General features: G+C 41.8%; 1 protein-coding gene across 1 annotated transcript in view; it reads right to left on the bottom strand.

Annotated features, from left to right (window-relative positions):
- LOC137665609 (vasoactive intestinal polypeptide receptor) overlaps positions 1-22,255 on the bottom strand; it is a 72,641-nt gene that overhangs the window by 39,518 nt on the left and 10,868 nt on the right. Inside the window, exons 2-3 of the mRNA XM_068404847.1 lie at positions 15,645-15,752; positions 122-225 (exon numbers count right to left, since the gene is read on the bottom strand). Of these exons, the coding sequence (XP_068260948.1) occupies positions 122-225; positions 15,645-15,752 (212 nt within the window). The remainder of the gene's footprint in view (positions 1-121; positions 226-15,644; positions 15,753-22,255) is intronic.

Here is a 22,255-nt window from a genome sequence, read left to right as displayed (position 1 = left end):
AGGATTCTTCCTTCTTGAGGAATCATAGTGGGAATGGAAAAAAATTTGTCATGGGAAGATCATGTGATTCTGATATTGATTCCCAGTAAATCTTTATGTTTACCCATTAAGGTTTACAAACCTCTTCCCCTGGAGTGCTGTTGGAGTCATATCCACAAGCTACGGCATACGGCGCAGGGTACACATCCGTCCAGCCCTGGCTTGTACAATTCCTTGTCACATTCCCTGGAAGAAAAGAGAAAAGGATGATTTAAAAAGAAGCGTTCAGCTTGCTGTTAAACAAATGTCTGCCTTTTGTTGATTCAAATGCCAGAGCACATTTCTTGTAACACTTAGAGTAAAATTCTTATACTTTTTCCTCTGTTACAAAGGGTTCATATTACACAGAAAACATAAATGGGAGGGAACCATTGGGTCATAAAGTTCAGACCTCAAAAACAAGTACATTTTAATACTGAGGTGCCCACAAAACATCTCTTCTAATGGTACCATAATGCTAGTTGTACCCAGACCTTTGGTTGTTGGCACTGTTGGCATTGTTTGAGAGCATTATTGTCATATTGCCTTTGCTCCTGGAAATTTTTCATCTAAACAGAGCAGTGAAGTATTTATGTCTTTCACTTCGCTTGCGAGAACTCAAGACAGGGATAGATAATGTGCTCATTTCACATTATGCAGGTAAGGTCGGAGGTCTGGGAACTGAATGCCATCCCAAAACCCAGACCTTGCCTACAAGATGAGCCCTGATCAAATGTGGTTCCTGGGAAATCTACTGCACTCTTGTTTGAGAACCAAACACTTCAGAATTTGGCTATGAGGGGAGAAAAACCAGATACTGACAACCTGTTCTGCCTGTTTTAACACGTATTCTCAAAGGCAGGAAGATTTCCTGGACTCTTAAGCAAGTTGAGTGCCTAGGGCCTCCAAACACCTAAAAAGAGCCTTAATTAACATAAGGTGTCTCTCTCCTTCAGCCAAAACTGACAAAACTGTGAAGTTCGCCTGCCTCTCTGATACTCTGCACTTCCTAGTCCACCTGGGATTGTAAGGGGGCTGGCCAGTGTATACCAAGGGAAGCACTTCTCACTTTGTAAGACATTCCTCCTTCCTGTTCCAGCTGGACATCAAACCCACATTGGGTAGGGGCTGTACAGACATTAATCAAGCAAAAGAAGAGGAGACCAACAATCTGACCAGGATAGGCCTTACCCTAAAAGGTTCGTAGTCTAAACGGCCAAGATAGATGTTTGTTAGCCAGAAATAACAAAGAAGCTATACATACATTCAGCAGTACATTGCAAATTCCTCCAGCACCCACTCTGACCACTGGTCCCTACCCTGTTCATCTCATGCAAATCACATCATTGTGGTATTCCTTTGGTGTCATTTATCACACAAAACTGCCTGCCATCTCTGACTGGAAAGCTGCTACAATAAACCAGAATGAACAAACAGTAGTCAAAACTTGCTTCTTAGATGAAGAATTACATCAGTGAAACTCAAGAGCTTTGCAAACATTTCCAAAAATGGGGTTCTTTGCACACAGATATAATAAAACTTCTGCAAACAGGAGCAAATCAGTTATGCAGCTATGAGTCATGAAAATATTCAAGCATCACCTCCAGGAGTTTCTGACAATTGAGTTACCTGAACATCTTCCTAACCATAGGCCTGTCTTGCACTGAAATCAGCAGCAGCCTATCCCCTGGCTTAATTCACTTCTTGAATCCCTATGAGAGGTGGATTTTGACACTAAAACTTGCCCCTGTAATTTGTCTTTACAACAGATCTAAACTCCCTAAAGGCTCTAGTGTCTTTGTCATTTTAACAGCTGCTCCAAAAGAAATTAACTTTAGCACAGTTTGGTGGGTTCCTGTTCCCCAGGCTTTTTCTGTACGGTCATTGTTTGCATTTCTTTTCACCAGGGTTCATATCGGGATTATAAGAGATCTTGTGCAAACAAACCAAGGACATGACTGTTCAGTACTTTCTTTTTTGAGGTGTTATGTAATTTCTGTTATTCTTCATTACAATGGATCCCATTATCTGAACTTTTCTGATTCCTATTTCCTGCTCAAGACTCCTCCCCTCTGTTTGTGGATGCCTTTATCTTTCATGATGTTTTAAATTCTTTGCTTCTTATTCTCAGTGAACTAAGGGGTGCCTCTTTCAGCTTAATTTCCTCATATTTCTCCTATTTCTTCTTTCTAAATGCACTTCCTCACAATTGTTTAATTCTTTTGTAATTCATCTCACTGCTCTCAAGAATACTTTCAAAAGTTGTCTTAATGCTTTAGCAGATGTGGAAACTAAGGTAGAGGGAAGCACAGTGATACAGCTCTGGGGGCCCCAACATAAGAAGGACATGGAGCTGTTGGAGCAAGTCCAGAGGAGGCCACGAAGATGATCAGAGGGTTGGAGCACCTCTCCTATGAAGACAGGCTGAGAGAGTTGGAGCTGTTCAGCCTGGAGAAGAGAAGGCGCCGGGGAGACCTTCTAGAAGCCTTCCAGTATCTGAAGGGGCTACAGGACAGTGGGAGAGGGACTTTTTACAAGGGCATTTAGTGATAGGACGAGGGGGAATGGTTTTAAACTGAAAGAGGGGAGATTTAGATTAGATATGAGAAAGAAATTCTTTGCAGTGAGGGTGGTGAGACACTGGCCCAGGTTGCTCAGAGAAGCTGTGGATGCCCCCTCCCTGGCAGTGTTTAAGGCCAGATTGGATGGGGCTTGGAGCAACCTGGTCTGGTGGAAGGTGTCCCTGCCTGTGTCAGGGGAGTTGGAACTAGATGATCTTTAAGGTCCCTTCCAACCGAAACCATTCTATGATTCTATGTACATATAACAAAACATGGCTCTTCCTCATGCGCTATGTCTGCCTGTATTCCTTGAAAATCTGCTTGCAGTGTGCCATGGTGGTTAATGATCATGCACACGAAGCACGAGGAGAGATTGCACTTCCTCCGTAGACTTTTGCATCTTTCTAGTATCACGGACTTTGCCATCTGGCTCAGCTGTTGCTCCTGGTTTAAGCAAATGCTTCTTTACAGATCACAAAGCCCTCTTTAATTTCCTAATCTGCATGGTTTGATGGCATGCCTATTATGGAAACGAAATAGATGGTTGTAAGGAATTATCTGAATGCTCCCATCTTTCCTTCTGATTAGCTCGTGTGGTTGTACAAAATCTGGTACACGGCTCACACCTATCCTAAGTGGCTTTTTATCACTTGCAGGGTGATTCAGAAACATTCTGCTCTGGGTAGCAAAGACAGAGGGAAGGAAATTCCTCTCAATGACAACAAGCAGGACTGGCTAAATTCTGAGACAAGTTTTGGTTCAAAACCCCCACGTTTCTTTTTAGCATTAAAATACCCAATACTTGTAAACTCGTGATGGAAATGTCTGAGTATTCCTGGTTTTAATTCAGTTTTTGGATATTTATATTTCACTAATTATTTTAATTCAATTTCTTCTGAGGAAAGAAGCATTCTCCTCTTCCCTTCCTATCCCATACCACTCATCTTTTTTAGTTGGGTTGACAAACAACTATGAATTGACAGCACTGACACTGATCAGGAGACAAGGAGGACTTTTTTATCTTTACCCTCTGCCTTTTTTTTTCCCCAGCTGGGTGAACAACTGTTGAATCTTCCTAGGAAGCAGAGCAGGGTAAGCAGCTAAATGACTTCATGGCTTTGCATCTTGCATATCCTGGTGACGGTGGAAATATCTTCTCATCTTCCTCAAATGAAGGTTGCATATGAGCTAGCGTTCCATGCACCTAACCACTGAATTTATCTTATTCCTATACTCTGAATTTTTCTTGCCTCTTTCTGGTAATTCTGATAGCTCTTTATACTTTTAGCTTTCACTTGTACCTTCTAGGTCCATCAGCCTTAACATTTCTTTATATGTTGTATGAAAACATACCCCCATATGCTTATTTTAGTCTTGCTGATGGACAATTTCGGTCAGTACCCCTTCTGTCATACACTACGAAACAATCATTCTGCACCTACTTTCTCCACAATGTTCATGACTATATTTATCTCTTACACCCTTTCAATCCACATTTTCCTAGATAGAAGAGCATTAATCTAGCTACTCTATTTGTACAGTGACTGTCCATACATTTATTCACTCATTGTTCCAATGATAGGGCCCTATTCTCCTTTGGACGTGAACCTCCCACTATCACCTGATGGACCTGCTCATCTGCACCTTCCATGAGGTCTTCTGGCCTTGATCCTGGTCCCTCTGCTGCCCACACAAACAGCCCAGAGGGCTGACTCCAAGTCTTCTTCCTCTGCCTCCAGGATCCTCATAGCCCTATACAAGGGGTCTAACTCTGCTCTGCAGCGAATACTTATTTTCATCATTGTTCCTTGGGAAAAATGGAGAGATGTTGTTCTACATGAAAACAACACCGTACACACAATTTATTAATTGTGATAGACTTTCTGTAACAAGAACAAACACATGCAAAACTTCTAATTCAATTTCTTGATTTATAAATGTATTTGGGAATGATGTGGAAGAGATACGAATCAAAACTACTTTGCAGATTGGGTTATACCAACCAGTAAAGGGCTGGGTAGAGCAATGACATGATTTATTCATGACATATCGGAAGATAAGTGAGGAGTTAGTGGAATCAAGACAAAACCAGAACATTTTCTTTATAAAAGGTGTTTGATCTGGGTAGGAATTAGACACTGAACAGGTGAACTGAATAAATGCAGAGAGATAACTGTATTCCAAGCAATTTGTTGCCTCTGTCTAGCTCTTAAGGTTTTTCTCTTTCTTAATTTCTTTTTGCCTCTCATCTGTTTCAAATACACCCTTCAGACACAGAAACATGTCTGAAAGTTTGTGTCATAGGTGAGGTTTTAGCTCTTAGATCTTAGTGGAAGAAAACCTCTTATAGGCTTTTAATGGGAGCCTGAATTCATACAAAGAGATATAAGGTCATTCATTGCTAAGGGGTGTTCACTTTTGTCTCCCTCTTGCTTCTCCTGCCCTTTTCTGTAATAGCTTCTAAAGGAGAGGGGAAGGACTACTCTGAATAGCAATATCTGTCCTGCTTCTCTGTCATCATATTCCATGGTCAGAAATTGATTTTTTCAAGCAGAAGCTATTAAAGCAATAGCATTTCTTATCATTTACTCTTCTTGAGATGCTGCTGAGCCCACTGGAACATCTCTAGTTCCATTTTTATTATTGATCTATCCTACTGTTACTGGGAAACACCTGAGACTTTCAGACAGCTATAGTTTGCACTAAACTGGATGCTGAAGTGGTTAGATCTGGGAGAAACTTGTGGGGTAAGTCATAACAAGATATTTTCCAAACTTGCTTTATCTGCCTCAGTCATGATCTCACGAGATAATTCTTTCAGTACAATTTCTGCTTAGTGTTTCATGCTATTCCATATTTTCAGTATTTCATAATTTCTTGCCACAGTACAACCTGTGGCATGGTGTCAGCATGTCACATGACAGACACAGCCTTCAGTTTCCTTTTTTGTTCTTTTTCACATCACTTGGCCTACAGTGATTACTACCACAACTCCAGTGTCCTGAAGCTTACTGCACCCTAGATTTTGGGAAACCCTCCATTTTCCCTTATCTTCCTCTCCTCTTCCTGCACGTTACATTTTTAAGTGTGAAGATCTCAGTCCTTAATAAATACAGATAATTTCTCCCTTCTCAACATCACGTGTTTCCCTTAATTAGGCATCTTTTGTAAACTCTGTTTTCTCACACTAAAAGCAGAGCTGTCCAACTCTAGGACAAATTTCTCATTAGATCTTGGACCTCAACACAGTGTGCACTGGTATCACTGGACATACACGACTTGGGGTGCTCTGTAAGATGATGGAGAGGTTCAGCTACTACTCACAAAACCTTTTCAGCACCAGTCCTTCAGAGGAGTGGGGTACATGTATTGTGACACCTCAGTTGCAAACAAATCTCAAAAGTCTAAAGCAAAACCAAGCTTTAAATATGCTGTATATCTGGAAAGCCACTTGTTTCTTTATTTACACCCATGCACATTTCTGGAGCTGCCTAACACAAAAGGTGCACTCTTAAACGTGACTGGAAAATCAACCCTGATCTGGGGAAATGGGGTAATCCAGCACTGTTTTCTGCCTTGGACCTTCTATTGTCCATGACAAATGACAAAAATGAACATCAAACAGGGCTGGAGGTTGCCCCAATGGGCACAGGGAGCAGGAGCATTGCCTGACTTGTCCCTTTTTCTGTGACTTCAGGGTGGCCTTGCAAATAATTGGCACAATTCTATGTAAATGAAGAGGTTTCCTGGCAATTCTGCCTTTGTGTTACAAAGGCACAATTGGACTGAACACCTAAGCAGGTCAAGGGCTTTCAGTGAACAAACTTCCATAAGAGATGCACTCAACTGCTTGTTTACTTTTAAATGAGCGTTGTACTAAATAAATAGTGAGTCTGGTTCATTTTTGGGTTCTCAGTGATAGTGGTATCTGCTTATCTGATGTCATCTGCTCATCCCTCTCCTCATTTTATTCAGTTTTCATTCCAGTTCCAAAAGCAATATAGAAAAAAGGAGAAAACAAATTGAGGAAAAGAATGCTGGCTCAATAGAGAGAGATTAAGATGTTTTTCAAGTAAATGAGAGTAGTTTTTTTGAGCGGGAGGAGATGAATGTGATCCTGTGTTTTTGTTTGTTTTCATCTACTCATTACAGATCTCCTTTGTATGACCAAAAGGTTTGGATTCATCTCACCTAACTTTAGCCATGGAAACGTAGAGAGTCTAGTCAAAGTAAAATATCAGGTTCCCTGTAGAGGCCATATCAGACATCCGAAGTTCATCTCATCCTTTCCTAAGAAATGTCATGGGATAACCCATGTCCTGAAAGTGCTGGAGGGAGAAATTGGACAAGGAGTTTAGATTAGATGCTTAATGTTAGGTGCCCATGGTTCAGTGGAAGGACTCTCATCCATATGTTTAACTAACCAAAAAGAAAGGCAGCAGAATACCAGCTTCCTGGAGTCCCTATCCATGTCCTACTTACAAATTTCATTTGACTATCCCAGGACACGGCTGCATTCTGCTCCAAGACTCACTCTGAGCCAACAGAGACTCAAATGTGCTTGGAGGGCTCCATGTAGAGCATGTGATGACCCTGCAAGCTTGCAGGTGGCATCAATGGAGCTACCTGAAGTAGTCTATTCAACCACTTGTTTCAATGAGTGGCTCATTCTCATGTTATTTCATGGGGATCTCTTCCCTTTGCTCTGTGCAGTTGTGGAGTTGTGTGTGTGCCAGAACTGGAAGGGGTGGGGAGTGGTGATAGCTGAGTATTGCTTCAGCCTGAACCATTAGGACCTGGACATTAACAGTAAATGACATACATTCAATGAATTTGACTTGATTGCCTCTCTCCTAATGAAGTTAGGTAATCCTACAAAGGATTAGTCAATGTCTTTCAAAGTGAACATATGGAGAGAGGGTGTCATTTCCAAATCTCTCTACAGATGAATCAGGGAAAAAAATGAGATGACAGAATTACACCTTTGCTGTCCATCATATTGAATTTGCCAGAAGGCCATCAGTCAGAGGCCAGGAACGATATAAACCATATTTGTGTGTCAGGGCACACAACAAATGGGATATATACAGGATCAAATGGTAGTTAAAATAACTTTGGGCACAATATCAAAAAGAGAATGACAAAAGACAACAATAAAGCTCTTGATTTATATTTGTTGAATTGAAATGTACTGCAGAGAAAAAGATACCTTTTAAATTCAAATGAAAAAGCTATCTATCAGAAGAGTATGAATGTGCAAGTTTAAAATTATAGAACACAATAAAAAAATAAACTCTTCACCATAGATTATGATTTAAAACATCCACAATAACATAGTAAGACCCATGATTTCTCAGGCAAGTCTTTGGGCTCTGCTTATGCAGAAAAGGGCTTGTTTAATGACTTTAGGTCAGATTCTGAATGCTAGTGCTGGTAGAAACTTGAGTTACTCCAGGTTTAAAAGACTGTAAGCCCAGAGAAGAATTTACCTCTAAGTTCTTTAGACATAAGACAATATTTGTGTATAACTTGCAATGATATTAAACACACAAGTGATTTACATACATCAGAATATTTTATCTATTTTATCTATGTGTCTGTGGATGAGCAGATTTGGCCCATCTATAGCTGAGATCCTGAGTGTCTGTTCTGAATTACTCCATAGACTTCACTCCATGAACAGTGCGGAAATCACAGGCTGATTCAAACCACAGAGAAACACCTCCAGGACATATGGGATGTGCCTCTCTGTTTACTGCAGGAGAAAACCATATATCTGGTTAGATTTAATGTTGAGCGTTCATATGGCTAACATTAGATGATACTGACCCTGACTACCTCCACCATGTAGACAGAAAGGAGCAAGGCTGAAACCAATAGAAAAGCCATCTTGATTAACATATGCTCTTGTTTAAATTCAGGAGTTTATAAATCCCGTGAATTGAATCATCTTTCTCACACAGCGTAGACCTTTTAGATCCCAATCACCATGTGGAAGAAGAAAAGCTTGATGCTTTCATGAACCAATGCTGATAAATATCTTTACCATTTCAAAATTCCTGTTTAAGAGCAAAGATTGCAAACCTAAACAGTTAGTGTTGCCCTGCACAAATATGTACCTGAGAGATGACACACAATACAACTGCCAGTTTTTGTAGTTTGTGTTAGCCACAGGAGTCTGGTTACATGACTCTCATCCCACCCTAATTCTTGCCTGAAGAACAGCACGAATCCTTCTGAATGAGCACCATGGAAATGAGTCTAACAAACTGTGAGTGCACCTAAAAGCTGTCAACAATAAACACAGACAGCCTCATGCTAGTTTTATGACTCCAGGTAGCCAGTAAAAGCATTGCTTCCATGGAGATCCGAAGCCAGATATGACTTGCTTCTCAGGATTTGCTTCTCAGCATGTAGTATCTGGGACTGCTAAACAGGACAACAAGCAGCAGCTTGAAGCCAGGAAATGTTCTGAGCCAGATGGACAGCACACTTAGCAATGACATTCAAAGGAGGGTGCATAATTTTGCTGAGACAACTCAAGAGTCACTTGAGTGACCAATACTTACAGTCTTGGCTTGCCTTTATAGCTCATAATGCACAAATCATGTCTGAATATTCAGTGAACAGGTGCAGAACTGGGTCCCTCACCCTCCTGGCAGTCAGTGAGCAACATGGTTCAGTCTCTTTCCCTCTCCGTATCTTTGGTTCACTGCACATGAAATGCAGTGGGTTCCTCAGAAGAACACAGAGAAGCAGTCCTGGAGATGTCCTGGATCCTTAACATCATCTAATCACTTTAAAAGCTCATCAAAGCTATCTCCAAAGTTAGTCTTTACTCCCCATATAAATCTCCACTGAAACCTTCCTCTAGTTTCTACCGTGACTCTATTCATGGTGGTTTGTACATTCTGCTTTTGTTGAATATTGGCTTAAACTACTCTTTCCTCTCCTTGATTTCACTCTTGCAATGAGAACTCTCACCTTCGGTGTTACTAAACTAAGCAAGTGTCACTAAGTCACAATCTTCCAGTCTCTTCTAGTATGATGGGCTTTTTATTTACTGGAATATCTATCTTCCACAGCTTCAGTTTTTCTTTATCATTTACATGCAACAGGGGAGACTAGAAAGCAGTGGCAACATTTTTAGAAACCTGTTTAGGATGAGGCAAGTCATCTCCTATCCTCTTGTACTCTGGAGGAACAAGAGTAGCCTTGATGAAGCTACTCTAGTCCAGTGGCTCACAGTTTATCTCAGGAGCCTTCCAAGTACTAATCCTGGCCCAAGGATCCAACCGGTACAAGGCATGATTAAGGAATGATGATGTTCAGTATTCAAGAGGACATGTGGAAACTTAATGAATGCTTCAGGTGGGCAATCAAAGTGGTATTTTCACAATCTGTGGTCTGTGGTATATCAGGCAAATGTCCATATAAGTTTCCTGTCCGTTTCCTTGCATTACCACTTCTTCTTTATCAGTGCATGAATGTCACAACAGTTCTCTGAGAATTTCTGTTGTCTTGTGATATAATTTTAGAATTTCAATCTGTTGGAGAAGGCTATATCTAATTGCAATAGGAGGATGGCAGGGCATGAACCAATGCTGGCTGGCAATGTCAGCTAGACTCTCTGATGGCTTCCTACCTCCATAAAAATGCCTGTTCCCAACTGTACTGTCACGGTTTGCCTATACCTGTGAAGTTGTGCGCTCTCCACTAGTCTGGCAAAAGTATAAATTCATGATGTGGGATCCATCAATCCCGACAAGTTCTATTTCCTTGTCTCGCTTATGCCCAGCATTTGACAGTGTATTTCTAACATCAGGAAAGAGTTGGTGTTTTGTGTGAAAATGATGAAGATGAACAAAACAAGTGTATGAACACATTATGTATTGGAGAACGGGGGAAATCAGGAACTCATGGAGCAGGGGAGGGAAGATATGGCTGAAGCTGCAGTGATATCCGATAACAGTGCTGGTATTGTTTCAATGCACTTGACCAAAATTGAAGGGTTTTGAGTTGAACAATGCAAGTGCATGCACATATCGGTGTGCTTGGCTCCACACAGGGAAGATGCCATGCCTGGGTAACTCTAGAAGTGGCACTACCTGCCTGCAGAGAGGCAGGATCTGGATAGGTCTTGTTCTAGATGGCTTTAAAATAGGAATATACCAGAATTAATGATGAATTGCGGTCCTTGCAGTCAGTAGGCTCGCTAAGTACAAGGAAGGGAAGTAGAGCAGGAAAGAGAAGTAAAACACGTTCATGAGGGAGGGAAAAGGAGAGCAGAAGTAAATTTAGAGCACCAGAGGGAAAAAGGAGTTTGGCAAGCCCGAAACCAGAAGGATCTCACCTCGTTGAGTGGGATTCCAAACCTTACTTATTCCTATCCCCGCCTCCTTAAGTTAATTAATCTCATAATTGAAGCTTAAGAACTGTCGGTGCTAATTTTTACTGCTTAACTTATGCATGATGGACAATTTGCTTTTGAAGAAACTGCAGGAAACAAACCCCCGTTACAAATGTCATCTTCCATGAATTGAAAGAAAGCTGGAATGCTCTGGTCAAAGGATAGCAAATAATTCACTTTAATAATGAAAGGTGCCAAAAATATTTTTATCTATCATCTCCCTCACATGGTACTGATGAACGTCATGAAATAATGAAAATGTTCTGAATTTGTGAATGGCATAAAAATTTAATGTCAAATGACATCAGGACTATGCTAGGCACTTTAAGGTTTCTAAATGCCACGAGATATTTTATCCTTTATTTACCATGAGATAGGATATTAGTCATTTGAAGAGCATATTCTCTACTAGGCAGGAAAATCACATTAACTCTTTGCTTCCCAGTGTTTCACCCTTTTCCTGCCATAAATTTAAATAAGATTTTCTCTTGGTCAAAACTTCGTATAAGCTTTCATGTTTCTGCAAAGGGATCAAAGAACAAGGCATAATCATTAACCAGATGATTGATTTCCTTGAAAGCTATTCAATGATACTACTACAAAGGAAGATCTGCTTCACAAACTTTAATGGCATTAATTTTGCAATGAATTCTATAAAACAAAGGACAATCTTACCCTCCCTTTGTTTAAGACCATATCTGCTTTCTACATTTCTATATGATTGTACAAAGTGCATAGCTCAGAGAAAATCAAAGCTGTTGTTTCTGCTTTGGGAATTTCATCAGTTTCTCTGTGTACAGAAGGAAATATTAGCACGTACGCTCTGCTAAGGTGGGATCCACCTGTATTGTAAGACATTCACATCTGCCAGAGCTGCTTTAAAATAATTTGATTGTAAATGGAGATAAATATGCCATTTATTGATGTTATTGAACTCATCCTGAACTTGAAGTCTCAAAGTCAGCTGAACTGCACGTCTAAAGAGCCTATGTCTCACGACTGACTAAAACAAGCTCAAAGATAAGTTTATATATGGAAAACTCTAAAATCAGTTGATATGAAAGCCATTCCAGGTTAAGAATCAGTTCCCTAAATACAGGTATCTTAGCACCAGTTGAGGCATCCTCCTGGGTTTCTTAGATCCCCCAGGGTATCTCAAATGGCACCAGATGCTTATGTTTAGGAAACTGAATGGAGCCCTCAGTGTCTACAGTGTAGGTGCCTACCTGCGAGCTTAGTGCCTGCATTTCTACTACACTGAACAGAAAATTTATCAATACAGCGAATGACACCTAAAGAGTTGTTCAGGTTCCTACATACAGTTGTCTGCTCACTGCACTGACTAAATTACTGTTGGCGTTAATGGGATCCTAGATACCTACCTCATACAGACACACCTGCATTAGAAAGGGCAGAAATTCAGAGTGCTGAATTCCCTTTCTCCAACAAAGCAAGTGTCATGGTTTAAAGCTGGGCCGGCTATTAAACCTGCGGCAGATGCTCTCTGTTATTCCCCCCCCTCCCCCCAAAGGGAAAGGGAAAGGGAAAAGGGAGAGAGACTTCCGGGTTGGAAAGTTAAAACAGTTTTAATAAACTATAATAATGGAAAAGAGTATAATAACAATAATAGAAATAATCAAATATATACAAATATATATACAAAACCAAGATTGAGCTCCCCTGAAGTCAGCCACGTCACCACCGGCACTGCAGGGCAGGCTCCGGGAAGGCCCAGCCTGGGCCTAGCGATGGTCGAGAGCTGGATTCAGGAACGCACGGATCGGGATCGGGGGCAGCAGGAAAACAGACGGAGTCCTCCTTGGACACCGGCCATAGCAGAAAGAGAGCGAGACCCTCGTGATCCCCCCGCTTTATACCGAGAATGACGTGTATGGGATGGAATACCCTCGTTGGTCAATTTTTGGGTCCCCTGCTCTGTCCGCTCCCCCCTGCAGCTGCGACCCCCCTTCGGCTCTTCACTGGTAAGCAGTGAGGAATTCAGCAGTGACCTTGGTTTCTCTAAGAATAAGTACAGCAAGAGCCTTACTGCACAACATCCCTACCGGTGCCTCAGCGATAACTACAAGCTTCAAGCGTTATCAGTCCTGGAAGCAGACACTGTCTGCAAAACATGCAGTTAGTTTCAGAAAGTGCAGTTACTTAGAGGAGACTTAGCTGAAAGTAAAAATCACTGAAAAGAAAATCGGCCTGGTTTAGGCCAAACCAGGACAGCAAGTCACTCTGCGCTTCACCATATTAAATGAGGAGAAATAGCTATTTTCATGGTGCTGTTCATCTGCCTTTTTAAGTGGTTAATTTATGATGAGATGACTCGAGCCCTAGCCATCACTGACCAAACCAGGCAGGTCTCCAGCGACTGGAATCCCTGGATGACAGTCAGATGCAGAAAACTACGTTTAACCAGCGGAGAGCAAAGCAATGTTAAATCCCCCTAGAAGGCTGCTGACATCGCCAGCTGCAAGGCTAGATGACATTTGCTGAGCTCACTGCTCACAGAACAGCACAAATGCCAGCAGCCACGCTACAACATGGGTATGCAGGGAAGGGTCATGCATTGGCTTGTGTTTGAGGCTCTTTCTTGGCCTGGCACATTGAGATAAGTGCACAGAGAGCCCAAGTGATGCCCTGACTGCTCTCAGTGTAGTCTGGACTTCTCCCAGAATAGAAACCATTCACTTGCCTAAGCATAGGTCTTTTGAGACATCCAATGACACATGAACTATGGAAGAACTGCACCTTTCTGGGGGCGAGTCTGGAGACCAGCTGAGATGTCCTAAGACATCCCAGAGAGCAGTAGATGCCCCTGAATGGGCAATTCTATTGAGTCTCATAAGTCTATTGTAGTGCACAATTAAAGGCATCCCAGTTTCATTAGTTTAAGTTCAACACAACCACAACGATGTATATATATGATCATATGTATTATATATATTATATATGATCATATATATAATTTCACAGAATCACAGAATCAATCAGGTTGGGAGAGACCGCTGGGATCATCGAGCCCAACCATTGCCCTGACACCACCATGCCAACTAGACCATGGCACTAAGTGCCATGTCCAGTCTTTTCTTAAACACCTCCAGAGATGGTGACTCCACCATTTCCCTGGGCAGCCCATTCCAATGTCTAATGACCCCTTCTGAGAAGAAATGCTTCCTAATGTCCAACCTGGACCTCCCCTGGCAAAGCTTGAGGCTATGTCCTCTTGTCCTATCGCTAGTTGCCTGGGAGAAGAGGCCGACTCCCACTTCACTACAACCTCTTCTTCAGGTAGTTGTAGACGGCAATAAGGTCACCTCTGAGCCTTCTCTTCTCCAGGCTAAACACCCCCAGCTCCCTCAGCTGTTCCTCATAGGTCAGACCCTCCAGACCTTTCACCAGCTTGGTCGCACTCCTCTGGACTCGCATATACATATATATTTGTATGTATATATCATAGATACACACACATATATATGAGTGTATATATATAATAGTTTCCTCATTGCTCTGCTCTGGTGGGATGAAGTATTAGTAAAACTGCTTGAAGAGTTTTTTTCTTCCTCTTTAACTAACTAACTCTGCTGGGTCTCTAAAACCCAGTGAGCAAATGTTGTTCTCAGGAGAGGTGAAGGCAACAGCAGGCAATTATTCCACGTGGCTGGATCAATGCACAGGGGTCTCGTCCTGCTACAGCAGCTTCTGCCTGCTTTCCCTGGATGTTGACGCAGTAGCGATGAACTTCTGGAAGTTTTGGAAACCAGGAGGTTACAGCACTAGGATAGGGACTCTGGGGATTTTGAATTTCCCTTCTGGGTCTGCAAAGACTTTTGGTGTGGCCTTGGGCAAGTCATTTAATCAGCGTGTGCTGGTTAATCAGTGTAGTGTCCTGGTCTGTTAAACAGGGACAATATTGTATCCTTACTCCCATTCATAATCTATCAATCACGTGTGTTTGGACTGTAAGGCTGTAAAAGGGGAGACTTATCAGCTTGGTGCGTAATCTCCAGTGCAAAAGAGCTTAATTCTCTGTTGAGGTCTGCAGGGCTACTATAATAAAAATGGTAAATAATGACTATAAACTAGCAGGAGACAGAGTCCTGTTGCTGCATGGCCCTTGAGACCTGAGTTTTAAACTAAAGCTTCCCAGAACATGTCGAACAGTGAGTTAAACTAGTTTCTCCATTAACCTTCCCTGCCCATTATTGTCAGGTTAATTTCTTGGCCTGTGGCCAAATTTGTCATTTCCGCAGAAAAATACTTTATTACGTACAGTTTCAGCTTGTTTATTTTATGTCAGAGACTTAATTAATTATAGTGCTAAACTGTTCATTTTGTACAACAAACATACTATTACACAGGTTGATTCAATTTTCACTGCACAACATCCATATTATTGGATTTCACCAGGAGCCATTTTTGCTTCCCTATGATCCAGAGTGGTACGTGGTGCTGCAAGGAGGATAGGGAGGATGCTTTCATGGTTTGGGAATTCATGTATGGCTTGGAAACCTCCTTTACCTTCCGCAAAGAGCTTGTTTCTCCCTCCGATTATACCAAGAAGCTTCCCCTGTGATATGGTGTGAAACCCCCCAGGCAGTGAAGCCATAAAACCATTTCAGTGAGATGAGCTGTCTGGTTTTGCTTACCAAGAAAAGTGGTGAGGAATCTGAAGTACTTTGGGCATGGCCGTACCACAACTTCTCCCACCTCTGCTTCAGGCCAGCACGTGATGTTGTCCCATTGCCTTCTGCAACCTAGGGAAAAGAGAAAAGCAGATGGTAGAACACGCTTGAGTGGTGTCTGCTGGATGGAGCAGAGGAACTGGGGCAGAGCAGCTGTGCAAAGGCATGTGGAGCCTATCACCTTGGTGCAGGCACCTTTTGGAAGGAAAGGCACAGAAATATTTTCTTTAAACATACAGCTTTCAGCTACCCCAGTCCCTGAAATTCGGCACTGGTGGTGTCTGTAATTTTCCAGAAATCAGCAGATCGGTGCAAGAACTGGGCAAATCAGAGTTAATAGAGAACAGTGCCTTTTTTAGCTGAAAAAGGCATAAATGCCTAATTAAATCTCTCTCTTCCTTGTCCTTATATCTCTCTGTTGCATTAAAACACCTGGTCTGAACATGTGAGACATGCTCCCCTTCCTTCTCTGCTTCCCCCAAACTTCTGTCACTAGCTGCTTCTTCCCCTTGAAATGAGATGATTGCGCAGGGGATGTGCTCAGCAGGAAGGGGACACTGATGACAATCAAGGTATCAGGAGCCAAATCCCTTCTCAAGAAGCAGTTTTTCTCCTTAAAAAGGAAGAAGGCACAAACCACTCCTGGAAGGTGAGGAGGGTCTGTGCTGTCTCCAGGAGATGCTCCCTATGGAAGGGTGGTGCAAGGTGGTAATGCTCCAACTATCCAAGCTAGGAATGAAGGTACAACCAATGGAGCTAATTTCAAGGAGAAAATATAGGATTTTGTTAAAATTAAGCATTTCTGAAGATTTTCTGGATGGAATAAAAACTTCCTGGGAGAGAAAAAATCGCATGTCTTTCCTACAGAGTCATAATGTGTTGTTCTGATTTTGCCCTTTTATTTCTGCTTTCTCAAAAGACATTAACGATATCACATACATGCTGCACTGTTGAATAATGCAACATTAGCACTGAAGCCAAAAGGAGTTGGCAGACCTGAATTAAAAACAAATCAGACATGTTACATATTTTAGAGTTCTTACAATTTTGAAAACTTTTTTTTCCCTTTAAATTTCCAACAGAGAGGCACTTCAGTTGTTGCCTGGGTTAGATAGATGGGTTGTCAACAGACCTCACTTTTTCATAGAATCTCTGCTCTCAGTTATTTGTCATGCCCATTAGATTGTAACACTTCCTCAAATGTGACTAACATGCTGCTGTTAAGGTCAACAGCCTAACAAGAGAAACTAGAATGTGAAGAAGAAAGCACTGAGAAAATACATTCGACATGCAAGCAAAGGGAACTCCGAAAACCACTGTCAAGCTGCATTTCTTGGTAATTATATCCCGATCTGAAATTCCTCTTTTAAATCATCTTTTACTACTTGAGCTAAGAAAAAGTCTGGTGTCATCATCAGTCTGTTCAGACTGAGGCAGCGTGCTGTCTCAGATCAATAAAGAGAGCACACAAAAATGCTTTGAAGCTGCAAAAGAACCCTCAGCTCTCTTTCAAAGTTATTTTAAAGGTTTTTCCTTACTTGCTTCATGAGCAAACAGAACTTTTCAAGTGAAGTCCTGAGGTGAGTTTATCAGAGCCTGAAAAACGGAATAACTGACAGTATCTTCTTCGTGCATGCTCTTCTGTGACGTTCATTAAAATTCAGTTTTCAGGTTTCTAATATCAGGTGCAAAGCTCAGTTTCCACTGCGTCATACTTATCTGCCACCAAACAGCCAGCGGCTCCAAAAGTATTAAGATATTATATATTCTGCCCATGGAAAATAGATGATTTCATGACAGGATCTTTCGTGTTCTACAATCTTTTCCTCCATCAACCTCAATAAATTATAGTGCACCCATTACCTCAGGACAGGTTATAATGCGAAATAAAATACAAGGTGATAGTATCAGGTTGCTTTTTAAATGCCCGGAATTACGTACTCGCAGAATTTTTGCGATCTGTATCTTTTTCTGTGTTAGCATTTTTCACCATCACTTGTGATGCATGAAAAAATCTTTTAGGTGTTCACTTCTGTAACACAAGCTCTCTTTGATTAAAATAAACTGAAGACACACGAGACTGGCCTTGCAAGACACACAAAGTGGGTATTTAAAAATTATTGCCTCTGTAAAGACCTCTCATATCTGCCTATTAGCTCTTCCAACACCGTTCCTCCTTATTGCCCCCCAAGACGTGCTGACAATATTTGTGCATCTGCCTGAGAAGGTCCAGGTTTTAAAGGTGGAATTTATATCCCTGAATTTATGCATCTAAAAGTCAGATGTGTAAACCTAAAGAAGCCAATGGAAAGCAGAGCCCTGGCTGGCAGTTCATGTCACTGTAGGATGGTTATCTAAAGTTCAGAAAATGAATCATTCTTTGGAGGTGTCCTCTTCTCTCCAATGACTAGAAGAGGGTCTGCATGAGTAATTCGAGTTTAATGAATTGGAACAATACAAAGATTGATACCTGCAAGATGCTTTGAATTTACACTCCAACACTTCCTGCTTGCCCTGTAGTTGTCCCGTTATGACACCAGGCAAAAGTTTGTGCCTGTCCATCCAAAACAGGACACAGGCAATTTTTGGCAAATAGCCTTCCCAAAAATGGTTTTCTTTCTCCAAAACTGATAGAACTTAGCTTGTCAAACTGCTGGGATCAGGGGGTGGGCAGGCAATATTCAGTCATGTCAGCATGACAGATCAACACCTAAGAAAACTATTTGTGGACAGAAACAGCTGCAATGTGCCTTGGAAAAAGGAAATCCCTCTCTTCCCTGTGGCATCACTTGGCCTTCATGGATGTAATTAAGATGACAATGATCAAATCATGTTGGTGATTGCTAAGTGCTTCTCCATTAATTAATTATAAATGTTGTCTTCTCCCTTGCTCTCGGTATGTGCAGGAAGGATGCAAAGGAATTTATCAATCCTTACCCGAGGCAGTAGGTGCAAATGAGCCATGAATACAGCTACCCTTCAACTCCATTTCAATCAAAAGAACTGCTCTGCCCACTTGTTTGTAACCAAAAGCCAAGGAATACACACTGCCAAGGGCTGTGCTTTACTTTTGAAGGGATTACAAGTGAGTCTGGAGAAGCAGTGTAAAAATAAGAGTGTGACTTTTTCAAGATAGTAGCATTTACCACATCCCTGGGTAATCAGGTGCACTCTTTAAACTCTTGTAATTATAATTATATATATATATACACATATGAGAGTCTTTTCCTTTGCAGTTATTTTAACTGTAACTTCCAGACACTCAGCTTTGTCCTGCTGTTGCCTGGTAGATCGTGAAGTGCTCTCTGGAGCCGAATATCTTCTGCAGGGCTGCAGGGAGAAATCCTTCACGACTCTAACAAAGCTGCCTTTTAACCTTCGTTCAGATAAGCAGATCAAACTGCTCATCATTGCACTGTAAGCCACGTAATTAGCATAATTACTAGCAACCACCTCTCTCCCTCTTGAATCAGGCTCCTGAAGTCTCGCTCAAGGAATGGGCTGGGGGTTGTCGGCCACATGCTGGAGCTCAGATCTTTACATCCAGCAGCTCAGCCTCCCTCTTTGCAAGCCAAATGCCCCTAGTTCAAGCCAAGGGCTGCATCAGGCTCAGCTGGGCTTTGGAGAGCCCTCTTCTAAGAGATTCTGACCCAGAAGTGGCTGAAGACCACTACACAGTCCTGGCTGCAGTGGGTTAGGAAACCCCAGCACAGCTGCAGAAGGTAGTAACCTTTTCCACTGTCTCCGCTAAATGTGAATCAAAGCTCAGGCCCTCGTTTCCTCTCCCTTTAAAAGGTTAATAAACAGAAAACAGGTCAATCATCGTGAGGCACAGGTATACAGTGGTTTGTAGAACTGGCAGACTAGAGCACAGAGAACATTTATTTGAGTCATATCTACACTTACAGCAAATATACGGTCAAAGCTTATCTCGGAAGCAGCAGAGAATAACTTTTCTTCATGAATAAATATGACTTCCAGAGCTCTGGCACAGCTCCGAGATGTGACTAGGTTTGGCTGAGGAAAGAAATGAATGGCAGTAGGCTGGTGCCAGGCACTCTCTTAACCCAGGTGAACTCCCAATTCAGAAAAAAAGCTTTCAGGACATCTCTCATTTGCACTAAATTCTCCCTAATGAATGGGGTCACTGCTGGTCTCTTCTGAAGGACATTCTCACACCAGATTTTTGCCCTTTGAAACCATGTTCAGATGCAAAGATACCCATTTGATGCCTGGGGTATCTCTGGATCTTTGCTTTCTTCTCACTACCCACAGGTAGGTAATAGCAAGGCAAAGGCACAGCTTGATTAAGCCAATCTGAGGTATCACTGGGGACCATCACAGGCTGGTGTGTTTGCAATAGAAACTCATTTTCACTCCAATTTGATATCAGCAGGCAGTTTCCAACCTCTCCGGAGTTAGGGCTGTAAATAGCTATTGGGTGACATTTACTCTCCCACTGACAAGCTCTTGCAGAAGTGCAGCCTAGGTACTCACCTGTGGTTTGCCCAGTTCGGTCTCATTACAACCAATTATCACTGCATCAATCTTCTTGTCCCAGTTGAGCACTAAGCTTTTGCCAGACTGAAGAAAACAGACCCCAAAAGATGGTCCCTGCAACAATCTACTAACTTAGTTCTAGACAGGCAGCTTGAATTCAGTCACAGTAGAGCCTAGGAGAACCCATCGTGAGCCTTGGGTTACTACTACTGGCCCAGACTCCAATGAGCAGAGACTTCCTGAATCAGGGATAATCTCTTATTTAAATCCTAAAAGTTGCATGTAATAATAAAAAATACCTTAGATAGATTCTTTTTCTTTCATAAATCTTTTAAATTAAATGCAATTTGATTTTACTTCCAAACCCACGGAAATTTTTAAAATTCACAACCTCCTGGGCCAAGGAATTGCACAGTTTAAGTGTCCACTGAAAGAAAAAATACAGCTTTTTCTGAATTCAGTTTGAACCTGCTCATTGCTGGTTTCATTAGGAATTGCCCAGTTCTTTTACAAAGACAGAAATATTCATAACCTAACCACAATATCCCTTTCCCTGGGGAGAAAAAACACAAAATCCTTTCACATCCCTCCTCAGGCATCTCATTTTCCAGCTGAAGTGTCCTAGCCTATTTAGTTGCTTCTAGCGTGGAAGCAGTTCCCTATCATTTCTCCCTTGTACCTTTTGTGTTTTTAATTCTACCCCTGCCCTGGACTTACAGAACTGGGTTTTACCTTATTTATCTGTGACAGATTGGGTTTGACCAGGGCTAGCTTGGCTCCAAGGCTTCACTAAATGAATCCTCCCACCCTTCCCTGCAAAATTCAACCCTTTCACTCCCATATTCACTGCTGTGCCCTCCTCCCCCCTTGCCCCACTCATACACTCAAGCGCCCTGTGGGCATCTCTCCTCCCCCAGGTCCATCTCATCACCTTTTTATTTTTATCAACACTGACAGTCTGCTCTGAAGCAAACACATCCCCTCAGAGCTCTCCTTTCAACTTTCCATGGCTTTGTATTTAATTTGGATATTTTTTGCCTGTCATGCTGCCTGCTATCACCCCAGCACTCTAGGCAGGACGTCACAGAGAAACCACTTAGCTGAAGGGAAACCACAATCCTGCCAGGGCGTGCAAAACCCTGACACTGTAGCATTTCCTTCCCACCACTGACGTGCTCTTTGTGGAGCACTGATGCTCCTTTATTCATCCCTCAGCAAGGGATTTGCAGTCCGAATTCAGCAGAAAATAGACCTGGGCAATCAGAAAGCAAAAAGGATCCCCAGAGTAAGGGTAAGTGAAGAGAGTTTACCTCGGACTTTGCCTCAATAGCTGTGGCAAGACAGAGATATTGATTTCATTTTTCCCACTCCATGTACAAGCTGGAGAGTAACGAGAACATCGTTACTTGCTATAAAAACTGGTTTGCAATTCTGCAGTGGCTCCCAGTAGCAGCTGTCCAAGCACTCAACAGGAAATGTTAAAAGATGTCTTTCTTCCTAAATGTTTGCAGAAATTTGACTCAAAGACATATGAAGGGAACTTCACCTTAAGCCCCCAGACTGAGTCATTCTAAACAGTGTGAAAGAAATCACCAGAGACTATTTCTGGAGGATTATTTTTAAGCACGAAAATCCTATGAGTTTTTCCATCATCATCTACTAGGAAACAAGTAAAAAAAAAAAGTTTCTAATCTTTCAGTCTTTCTTTAACCAACAAACTAAATAAACACTTGACATATTTCATCCCTCCAGATCACTTTTTATAAATCAAATTTGTGAGCTCAGACCATCTGCCTAATTCCAAGACATGTAAACCGAAACAAAAGATCCAAGACTTAAGACAAAGATTTACAAAGTGAGCTGCCAAGAACATAACTTATCTCCTCACCAGCATCTAAACAAGAGATAGATCTCTAGTGCTCTGACATGAAGCATGCTTAAAGGATTATTCCAGGGCTTCCTCATTCCTCACTCAAATCCCTTTGCTCTTCCAGAAGTCATAGAGAACTGGATTTTTAGAGAACCAGACTCTAAATTTAGGTACTTACTCTTCCTATACGGATTCTCCCATGTTA

The sequence above is a fragment of the Nyctibius grandis genome, chromosome 7 (genome assembly GCF_013368605.1).
Source record: "Nyctibius grandis isolate bNycGra1 chromosome 7, bNycGra1.pri, whole genome shotgun sequence".
Taxonomy (NCBI): domain Eukaryota; kingdom Metazoa; phylum Chordata; class Aves; order Nyctibiiformes; family Nyctibiidae; genus Nyctibius; species Nyctibius grandis.
The sequence above is the reverse complement of the archived record's forward strand: the minus strand, read 5'-3'. Positions and strand labels throughout refer to the sequence as shown.